The sequence below is a fragment of the Sitodiplosis mosellana genome, unplaced genomic scaffold, assembly GCF_009176505.1.
Source record: "Sitodiplosis mosellana isolate CC-2019 unplaced genomic scaffold, AAFC_SMos_1.0 Smas_scaffold_6166, whole genome shotgun sequence".
Classification (NCBI taxonomy): Eukaryota; Metazoa; Arthropoda; class Insecta; order Diptera; family Cecidomyiidae; genus Sitodiplosis; species Sitodiplosis mosellana.
This window is the reverse complement of record NW_022601407.1, coordinates 5,978,375-5,998,278: the sequence shown is the minus strand read 5'-3', so window position 1 is coordinate 5,998,278 and position 19,904 is coordinate 5,978,375. Positions and strand designations below refer to the sequence as shown.

The following is a 19,904-nucleotide window of genomic DNA, read 5'->3' as shown; positions in this document are numbered from 1 at the left end:
AACGATATTATTAAGATTCATCCGATAACGTTATTATTTGAATATAGTTAATAACCTGATAAAAAGTTGATAGCGTTATTAAGATTCCATCATAATAACGATATCGAACGATATTTTTAGTTTATTACGATATCTTGATAAAAAAAATCGTGAGCACAGCTATAGATAAACACATCGGACGTTACACTGATTCAAATCATTTTTCCTTTGGAAACTTGAACGCTTTTATCATTCAAATTTTTAGCTCCGTGGTTCTTAGTAAGTTCGTATTTGAGGAAGTCTATAGATTCTTCAATAAGCACGCTAGGGATTTGATTTTTTACAAAAAAATGTAATTTGTCGTTTTCCATTCTTTTTACATGGAAGATTTTCGTTTTCCGAAAAAAGTGTTGTCGACTTACCACGAGTCTCTCACGTACAAATGGACAACAAAAAAGATCTCCGTTCAAAATTTGAATGAAATCGGTCAAGGCATACAGCCTAAAAACCCGATTTTCAGAATCGGCCATCACAGTCTACCATGACCTACCACCGATATGCACTGCACATCCTTGGGCTAAAACAGATCTACGCCCAAAATTTAAACGAAAACGTTCACGAGATATCGTGACTGAATATTCCAGAAAAACAAACAAATCAAATAGCTCTACATTTCATTTAGTGCCAAAAACAAGCCTTTAAAGACGTTTAGTCTTTGATTAATCGAGATCATCATGTTTATAGTCTTTTTTTTGAAATAGTTCACAATTTTCCTTCTTCATTCAAATAAAACGGCTTTCGACCGACAACACTTTCATTTTCTCAATACTCTTTCTTAACGACTCATTTTCGGTCCTTTTTTTCATTCACTTACTTGTACGTATGGCCAGTGACTTCGTTTCGAACAAGTATATGCTCGACCATCCACTTGGGTGATGGGCCAGAATTGTCGTGACCTATCCGAAGTGTCGTTAATATTCCCATGTTTTTGTGCTGTGGAATCAAACGTTTGATGTTATCAGTGTCACACAAAATTGTGTGTTTCGATTTGTCAACGATGACACTTACATGGAATACAAATTCGAGTGAACTGCGTGGAATGGTTACTTGTTGCGTTTCACACAATGCTCCTGATATAGCAACCCAAACGTTGGCGGTGGTCGTCACCGGTCCGTATTTTTTCGATGGAAATATCACAACTCGATACGGTAACTCTGTATTATTCAAATGGGAAGAATTTTAATCCATGTTTGTGAATGGAGCATTCTGATTTGGAATACATACTTGTTGTTGGATAAGTATTGGTGAAGCAGAAATAGTCGACAGCATTCAGCGTAAGTAAATGGTAAAGGAATTGTTCTTTCTCTTCTTCGCACCGGACGAACGCGTTGCGCTTGTACAGCGTTCGAAGTAACGCTGTGTCGGATAGTAAAGTTCGGAAGTGCTTCGACAATAGCTTCTTCTCCAGCGCCAATCGAACCCATGCGCGTGCATATCCAATATGCGTTTTGACATCAGTCATTGCTAATATATTTCTGCGATTCAAAAAGAGTAGGTCGATTCAGTTTTTTCTTTTTTACAATATTCTCACAAGTAAAATATCACAAAAAAATTCATACGCAGAATTTTGTCGCGTTTTTAAAGAGTTTGACATAAACTCTTTAACGATATTTAAAAAAAACAGCAAATGCAACGCAATAATGTAAAAATCATGAACGATTCAATTTATCTCAAAATAACTCACTTTATATCAAATTCGAGTGATTCCGGTAACGCTTTCAGTTGATCAGGTGTGTAGTCTCTTCTGTCACGTGACCTCGATCGGCCTCGGGTTGGACTTCGTGGTGACTCGTTCTCAATGGCAAGTGACGATAGATCTGAATCGATTCATCAAAATTCAGATTTGGAAAATTAATCAAATGAGCAAATCGATCAACAAAAAAAAAACAAACAGTCCAACTCCACTTGAATGAAACAATCAACTGATCGATCAATGCAGGTGGGAAAGGTGCTTTTTAGTGAATACAAAAACCACACTTGATACAAAGCTCGGACGAAGCTTTCAGAATGCAAACAAAACAAAACAACACATAAAATAAATTCAATCAAACGAAAACTCAATGAAACATGATATTAAACCACTCTAATAATGTTACACGTACAGTCCATTCGTTTCCGCATCGCACTCCAAGCGACAGCTGTTCCAATTCCGGGCAGCGAATAAAAGTGCATTTTTTTGAAAATTTGTTTTGTTAAAAACATTGGTAATGTGGTGAATTACCTGGTGTAAGAAAATTGGTATCAATGTCTTTGGGTGGATGACTGCTTGTGTCATGAGTGTCCAAATATGAGTGGAGATGAGACCAGAGTGCCGATTTGCCTTGTTTATTGGTCAAACCATGGGACCAGACCTTTTCAAGGAGGTCGCACAGCGATGCAATCATTGTGTTCTCCTCCACACCAATGACAGACACTTCGCCGCTCAGGCCAAGCGCTATCGCCTCCGTTCCCATCTTCTCCAGAAGCATTCGCTTTGTTTTACTTTTGCAATCCTAAGCAAAAGTTAAAAAACAGGGAAAAATTGTGGATTTCAAAACATTGAGCATTTTTGTAGAAATTTTTTTCGGAAATGTAAGCAAAACAAAATGAAAAGGTAAACATTTGAACTGGAATTTATTACTTTGGAAGTAAAAAATGTCAATTCAGTGGTAGAATACATTTTCTCAAATGTGGCGACTTCTAAATATTTTCGTTTTTTTTTTACAAAAAATAAAAAAAAAAGAGACAAAAACGAGAACAAACACTAACTTTCAATAATTTCTCAACAAATGTCCAATTGGCTTGTGCCAACAATGCGGGGCTCAATTCTGTTGTTGCTAGATTGGCTGAATTTCGATTTGCTGCTGCAGCAGCCGCACTGCTCGAGCTGAATGTTGGCGGTTTTCCATCGATGGAAATCTCTTTGGTGCGCCATTTCGAACCATTTTTAAAGCGACGCAAACTGTTGCCTCTGTTTTGGAATGTGAATCAAGACAAATTTAATACTCACTATGTGATTTCGTGATTTATCATTGACAAATTTAACACTTGTTGTGCGCTAGACTTATATTCGAAGGTGGTCGAGCTAATGAAATTCACGAAATTAAAATTGTGTCTTCCAAAGACGAAAGTGAAAAATATTTACAACTATGCACAAAACAAACACACAAGATAACGAAATCAACCGATAAAAATTCAACCCATTTTCGACCAAGTGTTCAAACATTCTCGAACGCTGGATAGAAAATGTGTTAAATAAAATGAAAGAAAATAAACGAATTAAAATTGATTTTTAGTGGAAAAAATATAATTTGCAATTTAATCCAATAAACTAAATTGAAAAACAGTTTTGCCTAACTAAAAATTACGATAAAATTAAATAATAAAAGTATTAAGCCTTTATTGAACAAAGAAAAATAACACGATTATATTATTTTTGTCATGCTGAGTGGTTGCAGGGTGAATATAAAAATTTTGTTCGAATAATTCATGCATTTCGATTCCATTTGTTCATATTTGCTTTTGTCACAATCGATTTACCATTCGAATGAAATTAAAATAAAGATCCACTGGTGGTGCTTTTTTTTTTGTTATGATACATGCATAATTTTCGTGTTGAATGTGAAAATGAAAGCAAGAGATTCGAATATTTATTCTTTTCAATTGTATTATTCGGTGAATCTATTAAGTAAACGCTTCCAAACGCTTAGGCTCCTTCCTTCTTCTTACTCCGCTAAATTGCTTCATGCTATTGCTTTTTTCTTTTGAATTGTTCAGTTCTTAAAAGAGATTCCACTTAAATCGCGAAATAATATTGAAAAAGTCTAGTTCAATCACGAAGCATCACCATGCATTTTCTGTTTTTGTTTTGCTTTAATCATGCACACAAAAGACAATTATTATTGCATCGCAAATAAACAATATCACCAAAAAAAATGCGTTCAACTTTGAATAGCAGAATATACAATTAAATGAGTTACTAACAATTATCAAACGATCTTTCTTCATTCTTTTTTTTTGTTGCACAAAAATATGCGTTTTGCATAAATACTACAAAAAAAGGTGAACACTTAGCAATAAAATAGAAAAACCAGTTAAGAAAAGCAAAAAAAAAATGTTTATACAAAAAAAGAAGATAATCATTAATTGAGGGGGAAAAAAAAATATAGGTTCAACAAAAGATTCTGAGTGTGGATGCGTCAAATAAATGCGCGAAGATGTTGCACTTTACAATTCGGAATTGGTGTGTGTTTTTAGAATGTGTTTTTTGTTTTTCGGAAACTACACTACCTAGAGGCTGACTCCTGGCTCAACACCGACTTTTCCAAAATCGGAAAACTACGGAAATACGCCGGTCGATTTGGTAGAATTTCACTCGGTGCTGTCACTTCCATATCCACATTGATCAATCGCTTGTCCAAAAATCGCTGCGTCTCACGGGCTAAAATGCATGGCTCATAGTGCGCTGAACGGATCATATTGTCGCCACCGTGTCGTTTTCTGTAAAATAGCGAAAATGATCATTTAAATCGTCTTCTTGAGTAGTTTTAATTGTTTATAAGTCAAAAAGAATTGAAAACTACGATTTTGAGTGAATTTAATGATTTTTTGATTCGACAAAATGAATACATTCTTTTGAAGGAAATTCTTTCGAGTCGGCCTGATTGAAGTATTTTCTTTTTGAACATAATACGTTGGAGATTTTTCGTTTGTTGGTTTCCAAAATTCAAAATATCAAATATTTTCTTCTGATTTATCTCAAATGCCAAAAATTATTCGATTTTTCGTCGAAATTCGTTATAATTAAGAAATATTTCGATTTTCCGTTCAAAGACCAACTACTTGAGACATTTTTTGCACAATTTGTCACAGTCAATTTAGCAATAAATCGTTTTCAACTAATGATTAGTTTGAACGAAAAATGCTTGGTTCTTTCGTCATATTTGACGTAAATGGTGAATGAAACATGGCGGAAATCGTCCACATTTTTTTTTGTATAATTTAAGAGAACATGTGTTCAACGAATTGTTGTTCAAAAACTTGAAGAACGTCTGTTTCTCCACGTTGAACGTATTCGATTTCATTGATTGCATTCGAGTGTGCCCATATGATTTCGGATACAAAATGAATCCATTCCGGATGAATAATTTGGAAATGGAGTGCATTAAAACTGTTCGAGTGCATCATTGTGAAATATCAAGGCCGTCGAATTCGAGAGGAAAAAAAACATATCTATAATTGCGTAACGACTGTATTAGAAATGATTCCACGTGATTAATCAATGGTACGAACTTGAGTATTTTGATGCGGCTATCGAAGAGTTTAAGATTTGAATCGATGTCACTGTCCCACATGGCCATGATTTTATTGTCGATGAGCGTGGCAAACATTTGACTCTCCAAGAATCGGCTCAAGAATGGTCGATGATGCTGTTGTTGATCGGATAAAAATGAGGCTTTATCGAAATTCTGCAGCGATTCACGGTTGGTCAGCCATTCGTTCTTATCTTGATTTGGCAAAATGACAAAATGCTCATACGTTGCAAACATTTGAACGAAACGATTCAAAAATATTTCGCGAACGGAATTGTTTAGTCGAAGGTCTTCACAGTAGCGTTCATGTTGGGACAACGGTCCTCTTCGTTTGGCTGGCATCACATCGGTGCTACAGTCAATATCGTCGATGCCAACGCCACTGCGTCGCATAATATCACCGATTCGTGGCGGCAGCGCTGCATTGTTCAGTGGTGGCTTTTGGGTAATTCGATTTGGTTCGGGCGCCAACAACGGTTGCGTTTGTCCATCCAATGCATTTGGTGACGATGGACGGTCCCAGTCGAATGTGTCATGCAACGACAGCTTTCGCCTCGTATGCATTCCCGATGGCAGTGTACAACTGGATGTCATCACGTCATCCGAACGCTGCAAAGAAGAAAAAGATTCAATTTTAGCAAAAAAAAGTAGTTATGGGAAAGGCGGATAGAAGAGTAAAAACTTTGTGGATTGGAACGAAATGTAAAGAAATTGAAGTGTTCTCGAATGAAAAATGAAAAGAAGACAGAAAAGAAAGCAAAAGCGGAAAAACTTCTAAGAAAAATGGCACATAAATGTCACGTTCAATGAAAATGAAAATGATTGATGAAAAAAAAGAGTTGCAATTGGCAACAGCATAGAAAAATCTTCAAAACATAATTACCCTTGAGGAAAAAATGGTCGATGCAATGGAGCTGTTGTTGGTCATTTGGCTTGACATTGACTGTATCGCATCGCGAACGCTTTTATCACGATAGTTCACATTGGATTTGTCCAAAATGGCCGATATCTCGGCGATGAAATCACTTCGATGCGGGAACAACGGCAGCTCCTCAGGTAATTGAATCGTCTTTTTATCAATATCAACACAGCAGAGAGTGGCTTCGTTACCGATTTTCAAGTAGCTTTCCGAATCGGCATGCAAACCCATCACAAATGGTACGGGCGCATCTAGGAAGTGGTGGAGCGCCACTGGAAGTATCGGTGCATAAACATGGGGCCAGACAAATGGAAACAGTAGCGCCGTTATGCATTCACCGACAATCATGAGCTTCTGATAATCTGTGTGCGTGTGTGTGTGCGTTGAAAAGTAAACGAAGAGAATAATAATTAGCACGACTAATTGAGCGTATAAATGAAATGCACATAGGCAATACAAACAACATACCAGATGAACGAAGAAGCACTTGACTTTCGAGTAAAACACATGTGAAGAGCTGTATCACGCATTCAACACCGATGTAAGTGAATAGCAAACGAATTGGAAAGTCCATAAGAGGTAATTCATCGGAAAGGCCAGGCCGCTGTAGAATTGTGGGAATTGGAGGTAAATGAGGTTCTTCAGGTGGTAAATAAATTCGGATCGAACGACCCGGCTCTGGAATTATCACTTCATACAAAATGTTATACACATAACTCTCAAGGCTCAAACTTGGCCCCGGCTGACGAGGAAGACATCTGCGAAAGAAGACATATGAATGAAAAGGAAAAATTGTTAGAAAAAACTTCGGACATTTGATAAGGGGAAAATAATTTCGTCATGAAATTTGTACATGAGAAAGAAATGGAACGAGGAAATTCGATCCAAATTTTCAAAAAATTCAGCAAATTGGCCGCAAATAATTTTTTTCATTAAAAAAAAATTAATCTCACTCACTTGTATAAATTGGTTAAGAATATCTCCGCAACGTGAGCGTAGGCTACCTGGCACACAAGCGATATACTTTTCGCCACATACAATTTATCCTTGTTAATTTTGTAATAGCTCATTGCTGCGGCTGGTGTATTTGCTGCCAATTTAAAGTGTCGCGGTAATGACCGACATATCGGGCTATCTTTTACACGTTGCAGACCTGGCGACGACTGTCCGTTCGACAGTTCTGTCATGAACATCGACTAAAAATAAACATTTTACACAATTTTGCATTAAATTTTGCTATGGAAATTGTCGGATTTGCTCTTGAGTTGATTAAAATCGGTCTCAATCTCTCTTTTTTATGTAATTTTTTTTTTAACTCGAATACTAATTTAGATTCGATTTTACTTTTAATACGCTTAATTTTCGAGAAAAAAAAGCGCATTTAAAAGTGAAGCCTTAAAAATATGCGAATAAATTGTTGATCATAAAACAATTAATAAAAACAAATGATATTACCTGAAGCGTATGCATTGCATTGCAAATATCCTGATTGCGCACCTCCTCATAAAATATCAAACTGAATCCATGACATCGTTTGCCATCCTCGCGTGTTGTCGCAAACGAATGGAAATGCGGTTCGATGGAGTGTTTTTGTGTACGAAATCGTAGACCTTGCGGCAGTGACAGCATACAGATGCCGTGATTATCGAACGGATTCCATGATACATGCTCGGGATAATGTGACAATGATTTACTCTTATAAGCTCGATCCAATGGGGGACAATGAAGACTATCGCCTAAAGAGAAAATTAAAACCATTTGAACCAAATTAGTCAATTACTCAAAATTGTACGTTAGCCTTGATTGAAGAGTTATTTTCCAGGCAATAACATTTCATTTTACATAAAATTCTTCAGTTGATGAACATAAGTGGTATTGAATCAATTTGGGCTTGGGCAATTGCCTAACTTAAGTTTGAAAATCATATATTAGGAAGAGAATCCCAGGTGGGAAGTATAATTTTTGCCACAGAGGGATCTGAATTTTCAAAATGGAGTGTCAGAAGAAAGAGAAGACTTTAAAAAAAATCATCACTGTTGGAAATTGTTATCTAGTATAAAGTCCATCAAAAACGAGTTGTCTCCGGAGCAAAAATAACGAGCCAAAAAAGGTCCTCAATTCTCCACATGAACTGATAGGATATAGTTTAAAATCATATACTAAGTGTATAAAACCGAACCAACTCACTCCCTTGCCCACGTATTGTCAATGTAACAGCTTATTAGTGACAGTATTTATGACACATCACAACATTATACGTGTTTTATTTACAAAATGATTCTTTGTACGTCCAATTCAATAATTTTTGCCTCTTCAATCAAATTCATCATTACAAACAAATCAAGAGACACAAATGATTATCATTTGAAGTATGCGGTAGGTTCATTCTTCGGAAATTGTCCATAAATCATGACAATTGTGATAATAATATGAAAAGTACAAACTCCGAGATTTTCGTTCGTTCAAACAACAGATGTATTTGTTTAAATGATATATACTAAAAGCAAACATAAACAATTGATAGCTGCTTTCTCGAGAATCGTTTAAAAATAAAGTTAACAATAATCAATGTTTATTTTAAAATGTGTACTTGTGCGCCGGGCTTGTGTCATTTATTCAAATAACAACAAAGGAAATATATTTGAACAGTATTGGTTGTTAATCTTCCGGAATTCGATTCCATACTATGGAATTGTATGACTAATTCTCTTGACTGAACGATTTGAATGCATTGTTGTCTGAGCATTTCTCTATCTGAATGCAAAGACAGTGGCCGATCGTTAAAGTCATTTGGGTCATTTGAATCAATTTAACCCAATGTCAACAATTTCAAACCTTCAAACTGTTTCGTGAGCTATTAAAGCCAAAAAAAAAATTTTTGATCGTGTCAATTCCCACAAAGATGAAAATACGACAATTTTAAATGCGGTCTTCTTGGAATGAAATTCTTGCATCATGATTCTAAAATAGTGTCAAAATGTTATTCTGTTAGACAATTAGAATTTGGCGTGATGTCTTTATACGGTAGAAACCAGTCGAGGCAAATGACATTTAAACCATTCTGAATTCCCACGAATTTCATGTTTGTTTAAAAAAAAGTAAAGTTTAAAAAAAAGCCGCAACATTTAACTAGCGGCAACAACAATCCGTAAATCAGTTAATGAACTTGCCGTATTTTTGAACTCACCAATTTTTTTGCTAGTTTTTCTTTTCAAATTGTACAATTGGTTTCTAACCGAGAAATTACCGGAATGCAATTGATAAATATCAAAGTGATATCATCATCAAAGTGGCGGTAAATGATCAATTAGTACAGTTTTCCAGCTCAGAAAGAAAAAAAAATAATGCCCGATTACAACAAGCGTTAATCGATCAATAATTGAAGGGAAAAAACAAAGTGCACAGTTTGAATGTGTTTGTTTTTTTTCTCCATTGCAAGTCAATTAAATGATTGCACTTTTGCTAAGTGGCGATGCATATGCATTTTCTGTATTGATGGTATGCGCCCGCCCTGGACGAAGCTCCAACCGCAAAAATCAATCGCATCGAAGCGGAAATGGGTTTCGATAGCTGCATGTGAATTAATTAGTTGCTGCCAATTCATGCGTTTGATTGAAACGTTTTCGCACGCCATTTACCAAAGAAGAGAAAAAAATTAGTGCAGAAAATTAAAAAAGCAGCCCGCACGTCGATGCCACACGAATGCAAATCAACGTACGGAGATATGATGATGATGATTAAATGCGTACATTTGTTGTTTGTTCATTCGTTTGATAAGTTGATTATTTGTGGCAAATGGATTGCAACAATGTTGCAACAGCAATTCGATGGTCATTGTCCTTCGCAAGAGAATTTCTCTTTTTTCATTTAATTAAATTACAACAAAACGCTGAAATCGCTTTTTTTTCTTTCTCTTTCAACAATTCCGAACTGGAGTGGAAAAGCGAAAGAAAAAAAACAACAACTTTGAACAGAAGCGAAAAAGAAAAACTTTGAGCCGAAGTAGAAGAAGAAGAAAACAAGTGCGAGAAATACATCAATTTGGCGTCTTTGAGCTGTAGCCAGATAATGTGAATTTATAATCGGCAATTCAATGGAAATAAAAACCGAAATTGAGCTTTGATTCAAAAGTGTGAAATCGTCGTCATCGTCGGTAAACCACATTGTAAATTGATATGTATCTGTTCAATAAAATGTTGAAGAAGTAGAAAACAAAACAGCGACGCGAGTATTTGTTTATTTTGTCTGTTTTGCTTAAGTAAACTATAGCAAAGAGACAATAAAAGTGGCTGTTAAGTCGGAATTGACTGGCTGGCTTTCGCCAATGTGATTGAAAACACGGCAAATGCGCAATGAAACCATAAACATTTGATATGAAAACAACACAATTTTTTTCGCACAATTTCGACACATGATGACGTAGCGAAAGTGTGCGCTGGGTAATTAACGAAGAAAAACAAAGCAGCCGCTAAAATAAAGAGTAGCAAAAAGCAGTAGCTGCAATTCGAAGCAACTAAGTCCGATCGAGTTCTGATTGTGTTGGAGAAACATGGCGAACTGGTTAATTTGTGAAAACCAGTGGCGCGAAAGTGATCACGTCATATATCCCATATCGAATGTATCAATTGCGCAGATGTCTATTAGACTTACGGTTTAATTGTATGTACTGGTTTGAATAAAAGGCATGTATCGTGGTCACTTAAAAATGGTGTGTTTGTATCGATGGGTGATGAATACGTACCAGCGAAACGGTCAGGTTCAAGGCCCGTGTCAAGATCTAAGCCGCAGATAACAAAGTAATCAGCAAAACGATTGGTGGTTGTTTGTCGTTGTGACGGCTGCTGCTGCTGCTGCTGAGATTGGGTTTGATTTTTCGCCGATGATGTGCCCGTTTCGGTGTTTTCATTGTATTTGGTATTGTCATTTTGACCATTCTCGCCCATTTTATTTTGTGTTCTCTATCTCTCACTCTTCGAACTATTTACAGCGATTTCTTTTTGTTTTTGTTTTTGTTTATTTGTTGGCCTTTTTTTCGGGGAATTTCCCTTCCGTTATTCCGCGTGTGTCTGCTTGAAGCAACAACAAATAGTAGCATACACTTTGATTGGCAATCCAAAACAAACAAAAACACAACGAAATACACAACAGAGAAGAAAAAAACAACAACAGAAATAAATTGTAACACACGCGAACTTTTATCGATGGCAACAACTGCGTGTTAAAAAGAGATACCGATACCGATCCACCGACAAAACCGAAACAAATGAAAGAAAAATAACTGAATTGTGTGCCTTTATGGCGTTATGCGAACATAATTAATAATGTGCTTGACTCCGAATAGTGGTGTATTTTTCGCCAATTCACAGTGAGAACAAATGATGCAAATAGCACATTTTCCGCGATGTCATTGTTCCGGTCGTGAAAATAGTTTTTAGCACATATTCTTCGTCTTCTTTTCTTTGATATTATTTTATTTCTCTTCGTGGCTTTCTCACGTGCCTTTTGGGGATTTTGTCACTGCACTTTTTATTTTCGTGTTTTGTTGCTGCGCGTGTTTGGTTAAAGCTTTTTATGTTATTCTTCTATGACTTCTTGGAAAAAAAAAATTCATCACGCAGCCAGTTGTAGCAGAATAGTGAATAGAACACATCAAAAGATCACAAGTACTTTGAAGCACATCAAACATTACACTGGCAATATGAATGCGTTGGTACTTTCTTTTTTAGCTCGAGAATGGATTATTGCAGGTACATCCAAACCATTCTATTTCTCTCTCGCTCTCGTTCTGACGTTTTCTCTTTCAGTCACTCTGTCACGTCTTCGGCTCTTTTGTGTCAGTTGGATTTGTGAGATAAAGCTCCGTGTTTATCAGATTTATTCATGCGAAAAACAGAGCGCACAGCAAATAGCGGATAGATGTGTGTGTGTTTTTATTGGAAATCCTTCGTGTAAATATGTTTGCACGAATTGCTTTTAGCCAACAATAAATTGGCGTTTGATTGCTTACAAAAACCCCTTCATAAAGCAATAAATTGTCACATTTGTCGTGGTCGTGGTTGTCGTTGTCGCCAATTCAATAGGAATCAAAACAAATGCATCTCTCGATGGCTATTACGTATGACTGAACTTTCATTTTATGTGTGCCTTTTGTTAAATTATTCATTGCTAAACGAATGAAACGGGCGCTCACGAACAAAGAACGAAGAAATAACAAATAATCGACCACATTTCACATGTTTCCCATTTCAATTTTTAACAGTTAACACGCAACACACATGAAATTGTGTAGTCTCTCTGAATTTTTGTTGTTGTTAGTTGTGCTGCTGTTATTGTTGGTGGTGGCTTGCTCTCGTTTCGTGTATATATTAATTCGATGGTATCTTGCAATTGTCATTTATCACTCTATCCAAATCGCAACATTTTTTTTTAAAACACACAAAGCACTACTTTTTCCGATGGTCTCAAAAAATCGCCTTGCAATTTTGCTGACACTGTGATTCCCTTTTTTTTCAATTATTTAGTTTAGTTGTTGCTTCTTGTTTTTTCCATGGACTTTTATTTTTGATGAGGGAAATACAAATAGTTTGATTTTTTCATTCACTTTGGTACGCGTTATGTTGCTACTGCTGATTGGTCTGTTGGCCTCCAGCTCGATTGCTGGTAAAAGTAAGCAGTGCAAAAATAAAACAGAAGAAACGAAGAGAAAAAAACGAAACAAATCCGTGGAGGGAAGAGATGAAGGAAAAACAAAATTTCACTTTATTCAGATGTTATACTTGTCCGATGTGAGACTCGTCGATGCTATGCCAAACGCATACTGAGCATACAGCTAAGACAAGATATAGAGAGAGAAAAAAAACCTGAAACACACTAATTGAAAAACAACCACACATACACAACAACGCCATACAAAATAAGTTTTTCTGTTGTTTTATATACTGTGCTCCCAATAGTCGATATACACAACGATGCTCTCTCGGTTCTCTTTCTTGAGCCACTCTCTTTGTGTATTTGTTTGATTGCGAAGCTTCCATACGACATTGCAAAATTCGTCTGTCTACGCTTCTGTCAATGCACAAATGTTGACATGACATCAGCAGCGACATCTATCGCATACGGAAACAAATGCACATTTGCTTCGAACTTGTCCTAGATTCACTTTGAGTGTTCAGAAATAGATTTAAATTATGGGCTGAAAAATGCTTCTTTTTTCATTTCGAAACACAAAATTGTTGCGTCTTTTGAATGGCATTTGAAATTTTGGGTGCTGAAAATGGATTTTTTTTAAATGGACGAATGGAAACATCTTACACATGAATAAATAAACGTGTCTATTTTTATAGCACAGAAAAAACACACAGAAAAAAGGTCATAATTAATGAATTGTGTGTTAAATGAATGAATTATCGTTTCTTGAATCAAACTTTCCTAATTGAACGGTCAAGTTGTGTCTTCACAAAAGAAAAATTGTCCACACTTTTTTCTTGTCAATGCTTTTGAGAAATTCCTAATTTGTGAAATGCACAAAAGAACACCGAATTTATTGAATATTCACAATGAATCTTCAAATATCGCGCGCCAAATTCCGTATGTACTTCAGCCAAATGTCACATCAAAACATTACGTGTTTTTACACCGAAATGTCATTCGACACCTAAATCCGATCCGAAAGAAAAAAAAGAATCAAATCCAAACATGACTCAATTAAAATAAATTTTGGTAATAACAAGTATTTGTGTCAGGAACAAAACAAGTAAAAATTTTGTACAAATTACGTGTAACCATCAGGAAGTGATCACAGATAGTAGAAAAAAAAATTACGACGAAAGAAAACTTGTGATTGAGACCGATCAAAAATAGACAGAGATACCGTTTTGGTGATCATTGAAATCGAAAGAGCAAACAATTAAAAATGCAGGTGAACTATATGCGAATCGCAATTTATGCGTTAACATTTTTAACGTACGCTTACTCGGGCTATGGCTCCAATATAATCCACAATTTGCGTGATGCAATCATTGCGGCCGAAGCGGTGTTTGGGGATGTCTTCAAAAATCTCATTCATGTCGCACGCAAATTTCAAACCGTTCATTCAGTGTTTGATGCAGCGGTCGAGGAAACGTGCGTGTTTAAATGTCCTGGAGGTAAACAAGTGATTTGTTCATCATGTTTTTTTTTAGATTTCAAAATTTTTGTTCGAGTTTCATGATGTTTTCTTGAATTTTCGTTCAAATTCAAGATTTTTTTGGACTCACGAATTTTTTTTCAAATTCAGTTGTTCAGAATGTGCGATTTTTTTTCTCTTTAGTTCAACAATTTTGCCATAAAATGAAAAAGAATTCATGAGTTTTTCTCATCAGACATCGGTTTCTATTCCTTGAATTTCGTCATATTCCGAAAACGTATGAAAATAATCAAACAAAACTAAAATTCTTCTCGTTTCCTTTCAGATGTATCGCCGGTTCGAAATAAATTCTACATTCCATCGGCCAATGGTAATTATTTTGTTCGAATTTGGTTTAAATATTATTTTTTGTTGCTTTTTATACTTTATTTTTATATTACCTTGTTATTTTAACTTTTCTTTCAAAATAAAGGATGTGGTTCCTTGGGTTTGAATATCAATACGGAATACTTGCCAGCGGTTGAGATGGAAAATTGCTGCAATGATCACGACATTTGCTACGACACATGCAACAAGGATAAAGAATTATGTGATATAGAATTTAAGCGATGCCTTTACAATTACTGTGACACACATGAAAAATCAACGATTGGATCGGTAGTGGCGAAGGGATGTAAAGCGGCTGCCAAAATGCTATTCACCGGCACAATAACACTGGGCTGTCGATCGTATTTGGATGCACAGGAACGATCCTGTTACTGTGCACCGACCAGTTCCTCCTCATCCAAATCGGACAAAGACTACAAAAATAAAGATTATAAAAAGTATTCGAAAGGCAAAACACCTCCACCGCCTGGATGGCGTAATGATCTGTAGTATTTGCTAGGAATTTCATGGTTTTTCTGTATGTACTGTTTGAACAAGCACGATCGATGGCAATCCATTTGGCATCATGTAATTCTATGTAAATAGCGCCGACTCTCTGAGATTATTGATATTTTAACGTAAGCCAACATGACTCCCAAAACAGCTAGTCCAAAGACAGACCGGTTACCTTCATCAGACGAATCCAATTTTTTTTTATTTAAACGGTGACAGTTAACACCCGATTTTGACATTCGGCCAAATTTCGACTGATCCAACTGAACGTTCAGTTTTGTCAAATTGAAATGTTGTTTTTGTTTTATTTAAATAAATAAAAAGAATGATGAACGTTTTCAGATTTTAAGCAACATTTGTCTAAATTTAATTATTGTTCGGTGTTTTTTTTTCGCATGCAATTTAATACAATTTGTGTGTTCGGATAATATTTTTCTATACACAATAAAATACAATTGAATATATTATAGTCGGTGCTAGTGATTATGGACAACCGAGGAACATGATAACTAATTCTACAATGATCTAGACGAACACATTTTAAATGCTCAAAAACACAACAAAATGGTAGCAAGTGAAATGGTTTCACACATTTTGGCACAAATTCAATTATTATTGCACTGCGATCCTTGCAATGGTTGCGAGCAGAAAAACGAAGCGATTTTTTTTTATAAGAATAGCGATGAGTATTCGTGAGGCATGACTCCACGACGAGGATAAAATGTATGCGCCGTCGAGTAATTGGTTATATTAGATATGTTGCTGGTGTATATGTCCGAAAAACGGAATAAACGCCTCGAAAAATACGTTGGATTGTTATAAGTTCGAAATACACTTCCGAATTGCTTGTTGAACACTCGTTTTGTGGCTTGACTGTGGATGGAAAAAGAAAATCAATTGCAAATGTGGCAACCTCAAATTTTTCAATGCAGAATATAAATAAAAATTTAAAAAAATATTTCAAAAATTCCGGGAATTTTTCAAAAAAAAAAAAAATCAATCTGAAAAAACCAATGGAACAATCGACAAATGAACGCGTGAGAATAAAAGCCTGACGCTAGCAGGTTTTTCGCAAAAGCGGGATAACAATCAGTTGCATGCAAAAGAGACATTTCAAAAGGTTATACGCAAACGAAACATTTTATTTTGTCGCATTTTGAATTTTAAAGCCGTGATTACAACAACAATATACTTCTCTCTTGCGTGCAACCTTTTGAAATGTCTCTTTTGCGTGCAACTGATTTTTATCCCGCTTTTGCGAAAAACCTGGTAGCGTCAGTCTTTTATTCTCACGCGTTCAAATGAAAGTCGTATTTTTCGAAATGACAAAATTCTAGGCCAACAACATGAATCGTAAATGGAAGATATTCAGCAAATGATGCTCTGGCAGCATCTATACGGTAGAGTTTGGAAATTTGATTAAATGATTTCGTCACAAGATTTACCCAAATATTGGAAATTTTATTTGTCAAAAATGGCATTTCAAACGTCATTCATGATTCATGTTAGTGAACTTCCGATTGGGACAAACATAACTCTGAAAGGTTTTGGATCTGTTGAATGTAATAACATTGTGCTTCACAGCGTTGTTCTAGGCATACATTTTGTAAAAATCATGCAATTTCTCATTTTCTTCTGAATTTTTCCTTACCGAAGTTGATCCCGTTCAGTATTCCATTTACAAAGAGCTGCTCTCGCCTCATCTGTGTCAATATCTTGATAGTCTTCGATGAGTTGAGTCAGCATTTGCAACCAGTTTGCATTCTGTTTAAACTCAGGCTTGTTCAGAGTATCGATTTCATGCTGAAAGTATCGATTAAATTCCATTTCTTTATTTGAACATTTGCAACAGAAAGGTGCTCTCAGAATACCTGACAAATGCAGCGAAACATGGACTTTGTCTACGAGCAAAGAGCAACAAACTTCGTGGCACAAAGCAAGTTTTGGCTTCAAACTGCACCATGATTCGTTATGTTGCACTTTGTTTCTCACTTTTGCTTTGTATTGCTTCGGTTCAAAATCTTGCGTTGTTGGTCCTTGTTCGTAGACAAAGTCCATGTTTCGCTTTATTTCACAATTATTCTGAGGGAGTTTATTTGTCGCAGTGGACATTTAATTCATTTTGAATGTAACATTTTCTAATTTTTGCCAAAAACTCAATTTGCTTATCGTTTTCAAATAGGTAATGCTAATGAGGCATTGCTTATCAGTTACGTGCATGTTGCGCCACGCAACATTGAACTTGCTCGTAAAATCGCTCATTTTTCTATGACAAAACTGGTGAATTCTTGTTCTCACTTACATCGAGTTCGCTGATAATGGCACCCGTTCGCCAGCCATGTTCGAGAGTAGCATCGGCCAAATCCGAATACGGATGATCACCGAAATACAATACTTCATGGCCGGACCAATTCATAAGTTCCTGTAACTGTTTCACAGTGCCTTCGAAATAGGTTTTATCACGTTCAAAATTACAGACGCGATCCCATAAATGTGTTCCAGTTTTGGTGTCAAATACCCTGAACGGACGCGTTTGATCGGTGAAGAAGCTCGGTTTTCGTGCTTGAACAATCACTACATCAAAGTAGTCCTTCCAATTTTGACCAACTAACATATTCATCCCTTGGTTTCTGTAGTAGTTCAAAGTGTTTGAGTTTGTTGGAAAATTTGAAAATCAAATTAGAATTTAATTTTGATAGAATCAAATTGTTGAACTTACACAAAATGATACGGACTGTTTGTAACAAGAAATAGTTGTTTATTGTCATCTTTAAGGCGCTTGAAGAATGGCTCAAGTCTTGGATTTGCTTCGATATACTTATCCACGTTTTGTGATACAATTCCATGCATCACTGGGTGACAAGCTCCCATTGAACGCTGCAAAATTCATTAATCAATCTCGGATTAAAAACAAACCCAATTAATATTGAAACGTGCAAATGTTCATGTGGCTTATGACTTAGAGTTTCCAAAACCAAAACCAAAACCAAATTCGAATTCGAATTGATTTGAGGCATTCAATCTGGTCTTACTTTGACATCTCTGAAGAGAATCTCTGGATGGTAATTGAGTTGCTCTTTTTCGAAATATTCCGCCACATTACACAATAGACTAATCTCGGGCACCGAGAATAAATCAGCCAGCTGCACCATCTTACCGCGACCATACTATAGAATGTATTTTACAGATCGGAAAATCAGTTTGAAAATTGAAAACAAATTGAAAGCAATGTTCAAATATGAGAATATTCGTTCAAAAAATTGAACATTTGTAAAAAAAAGGGTGAAAATATTCTCCAATGCGATACTGTTTCTCACCTGAGTTTTCGAAGCACCTTCGACGTAAGCTAAAAAATAGAATGAAAAAATGTGTCTTAGTTTTGATGTTCTAACGAAAATTGATGAATGAAATACCCAATGGAACAACACGGTTGCGATAGAGTCGAATAACCTCAGCATCACTCACAGGTGTGAGACCACGATAAACCGATCCCAATTGAATCTGCAGGAAGGAGTCAAGCTTGAGCAGCAAACCCTTTTCAATGTCATAATGCAATCCACGAATGGCAAAACCAGGCATGTATTCTAGGCTCTTTATTGCTTCGGGGTACTGTTTCGATGGTATAGAACAAACGATGAAATGAGTGCAAAATTATTTCGTTTTTATGAATAAAAAAATCAATAAAATTATGAAAATATGAAAAATACTCAATTCAAGGTCGATTGGGCCTTGATGATAAGAAACAGTTTGAAAAAGTCGATTTGATATCGTTTGAATGTTTCATCTGATTATAAAATAATGATTGATTATTATCAAGACCCAATTTAAGAGGAGAGAAAAAAATAATCGTTCAACTCATTTTCTTGTGCAATTGTCAATCAGTTTACCTTCAGCTTTTCAACGAGCATATCGCGAGCCAAATCATACAACAGATAGTGCAATGACTTCTTATAACAAGCCAGCGTATAATCATAGTCAAAGCCATAAACTTGAATCTCTTCAAGATCGAGTTCATTGCAAGCAAAAACAGCAGTCTTATTTACGTTCTTCGGCAGTTTTTTGGCTAAAGTCAAAGAAAGAAAATCAGTAAAAAACAGCGACGGTTGTTCATGCTAAAACACAATAGCCATAAAAAGTGGTTAAAGAATGGCAACAACAAGAAAACACTTACATAGAAAAAGCGTTTTAGTTTGTGCATAAATTTCATCATAATTGTGAATGGATCGTTTCGCAGAGAGCGTTACTTTTGGCGGGCACATCAATAGCCGCACAAAGGTTGTGCATTGATTTTTTGCAAACATTTTCATCATTCGGTTTGCTGTATACCAATACCACAGTCCGAAACTACGCAGAAAAAAATTTAAATAAAGGAACAATATGGCAATGGTTTAAATGATTTTCCCGTGAGAAAACCAAATCAGTTAGAGCTAATGAAAATTCGCTTCGCATTCATATTGCCGATTGTGATTGGACGCGTTTGATTTTTTTTTCTCGCTATTTTCGCTATGGTCAGCTATGAAAATAATCACTCACTGTATAATGTAAACAAACAAAAAATGCGGAACTTTTATCAATTCACATGCTAGTTAGGTAACATTTACTGAAATGTCAGTCTATTGACTAATAGGTTATTTTGGAATAAGTGAATGAG

General features: G+C 35.8%; 4 protein-coding genes across 6 annotated transcripts in view; 2 read left to right on the top strand and 2 right to left on the bottom strand.

Annotated features, from left to right (window-relative positions):
• LOC129575279 (DENN domain-containing protein 5B) overlaps positions 1 to 13,308 on the bottom strand; it is a 21,452-nt gene extending 8,144 nt beyond the window's left edge. The window contains exons 1-14 of one of the 2 annotated variants that reach the window (XM_055458538.1): positions 10,991 to 13,308; positions 7,705 to 7,985; positions 7,207 to 7,445; positions 6,718 to 7,007; positions 6,214 to 6,611; positions 5,311 to 5,939; positions 4,309 to 4,518; positions 2,788 to 2,989; positions 2,261 to 2,531; positions 2,142 to 2,177; positions 1,724 to 1,856; positions 1,264 to 1,514; positions 1,048 to 1,193; positions 854 to 972 (exon numbers count right to left, since the gene is read on the bottom strand). In XM_055458538.1, coding sequence (XP_055314513.1) covers positions 854 to 972; positions 1,048 to 1,193; positions 1,264 to 1,514; positions 1,724 to 1,856; positions 2,142 to 2,177; positions 2,261 to 2,531; positions 2,788 to 2,989; positions 4,309 to 4,518; positions 5,311 to 5,939; positions 6,214 to 6,611; positions 6,718 to 7,007; positions 7,207 to 7,445; positions 7,705 to 7,985; positions 10,991 to 11,192 — 3,407 coding nt within the window. In that variant the 5' untranslated portion in view covers positions 11,193 to 13,308. The remainder of the gene's footprint in view (positions 1 to 853; positions 973 to 1,047; positions 1,194 to 1,263; positions 1,515 to 1,723; positions 1,857 to 2,141; positions 2,178 to 2,260; positions 2,532 to 2,787; positions 2,990 to 4,308; positions 4,519 to 5,310; positions 5,940 to 6,213; positions 6,612 to 6,717; positions 7,008 to 7,206; positions 7,446 to 7,704; positions 7,986 to 10,990) is intronic. The other variant, XM_055458539.1, reaches the window with a different exon arrangement.
• LOC129575285 (omega-amidase NIT2-like) overlaps positions 1 to 19,904 on the top strand; it is a 311,296-nt gene that overhangs the window by 251,332 nt on the left and 40,060 nt on the right. The gene's annotated exons all lie outside the window — the stretch shown is intronic.
• Positions 13,882 to 15,618, top strand: LOC129575292 (group XIIA secretory phospholipase A2). Its single transcript, XM_055458581.1, has 3 exons — positions 13,882 to 14,393; positions 14,700 to 14,744; positions 14,847 to 15,618. Exons 1-3 carry the CDS (start codon positions 14,162 to 14,164, stop codon positions 15,248 to 15,250), a joined length of 681 nt encoding a protein of 226 aa, XP_055314556.1. The 5' UTR covers positions 13,882 to 14,161; the 3' UTR covers positions 15,251 to 15,618.
• On the bottom strand, positions 15,589 to 19,870 carry LOC129575282 (5'-nucleotidase domain-containing protein 3). 2 transcript variants are annotated; one of them, XM_055458557.1, is made up of 10 exons: positions 19,787 to 19,865; positions 19,425 to 19,597; positions 19,141 to 19,316; positions 18,667 to 18,862; positions 18,571 to 18,599; positions 18,286 to 18,420; positions 17,973 to 18,130; positions 17,556 to 17,883; positions 16,905 to 17,056; positions 15,589 to 16,126 (listed from the first exon to the last, which is right to left on the bottom strand). In XM_055458557.1, exons 2-10 carry the CDS (start codon positions 19,561 to 19,563, stop codon positions 15,922 to 15,924), a joined length of 1,518 nt encoding a protein of 505 aa, XP_055314532.1. In that variant the 5' UTR covers positions 19,564 to 19,597; positions 19,787 to 19,865; the 3' UTR covers positions 15,589 to 15,921. The 2 variants fall into 2 exon arrangements, with proteins under 2 accessions (XP_055314532.1, XP_055314533.1); XM_055458558.1 differs by having other exon boundaries at positions 19,425 to 19,870.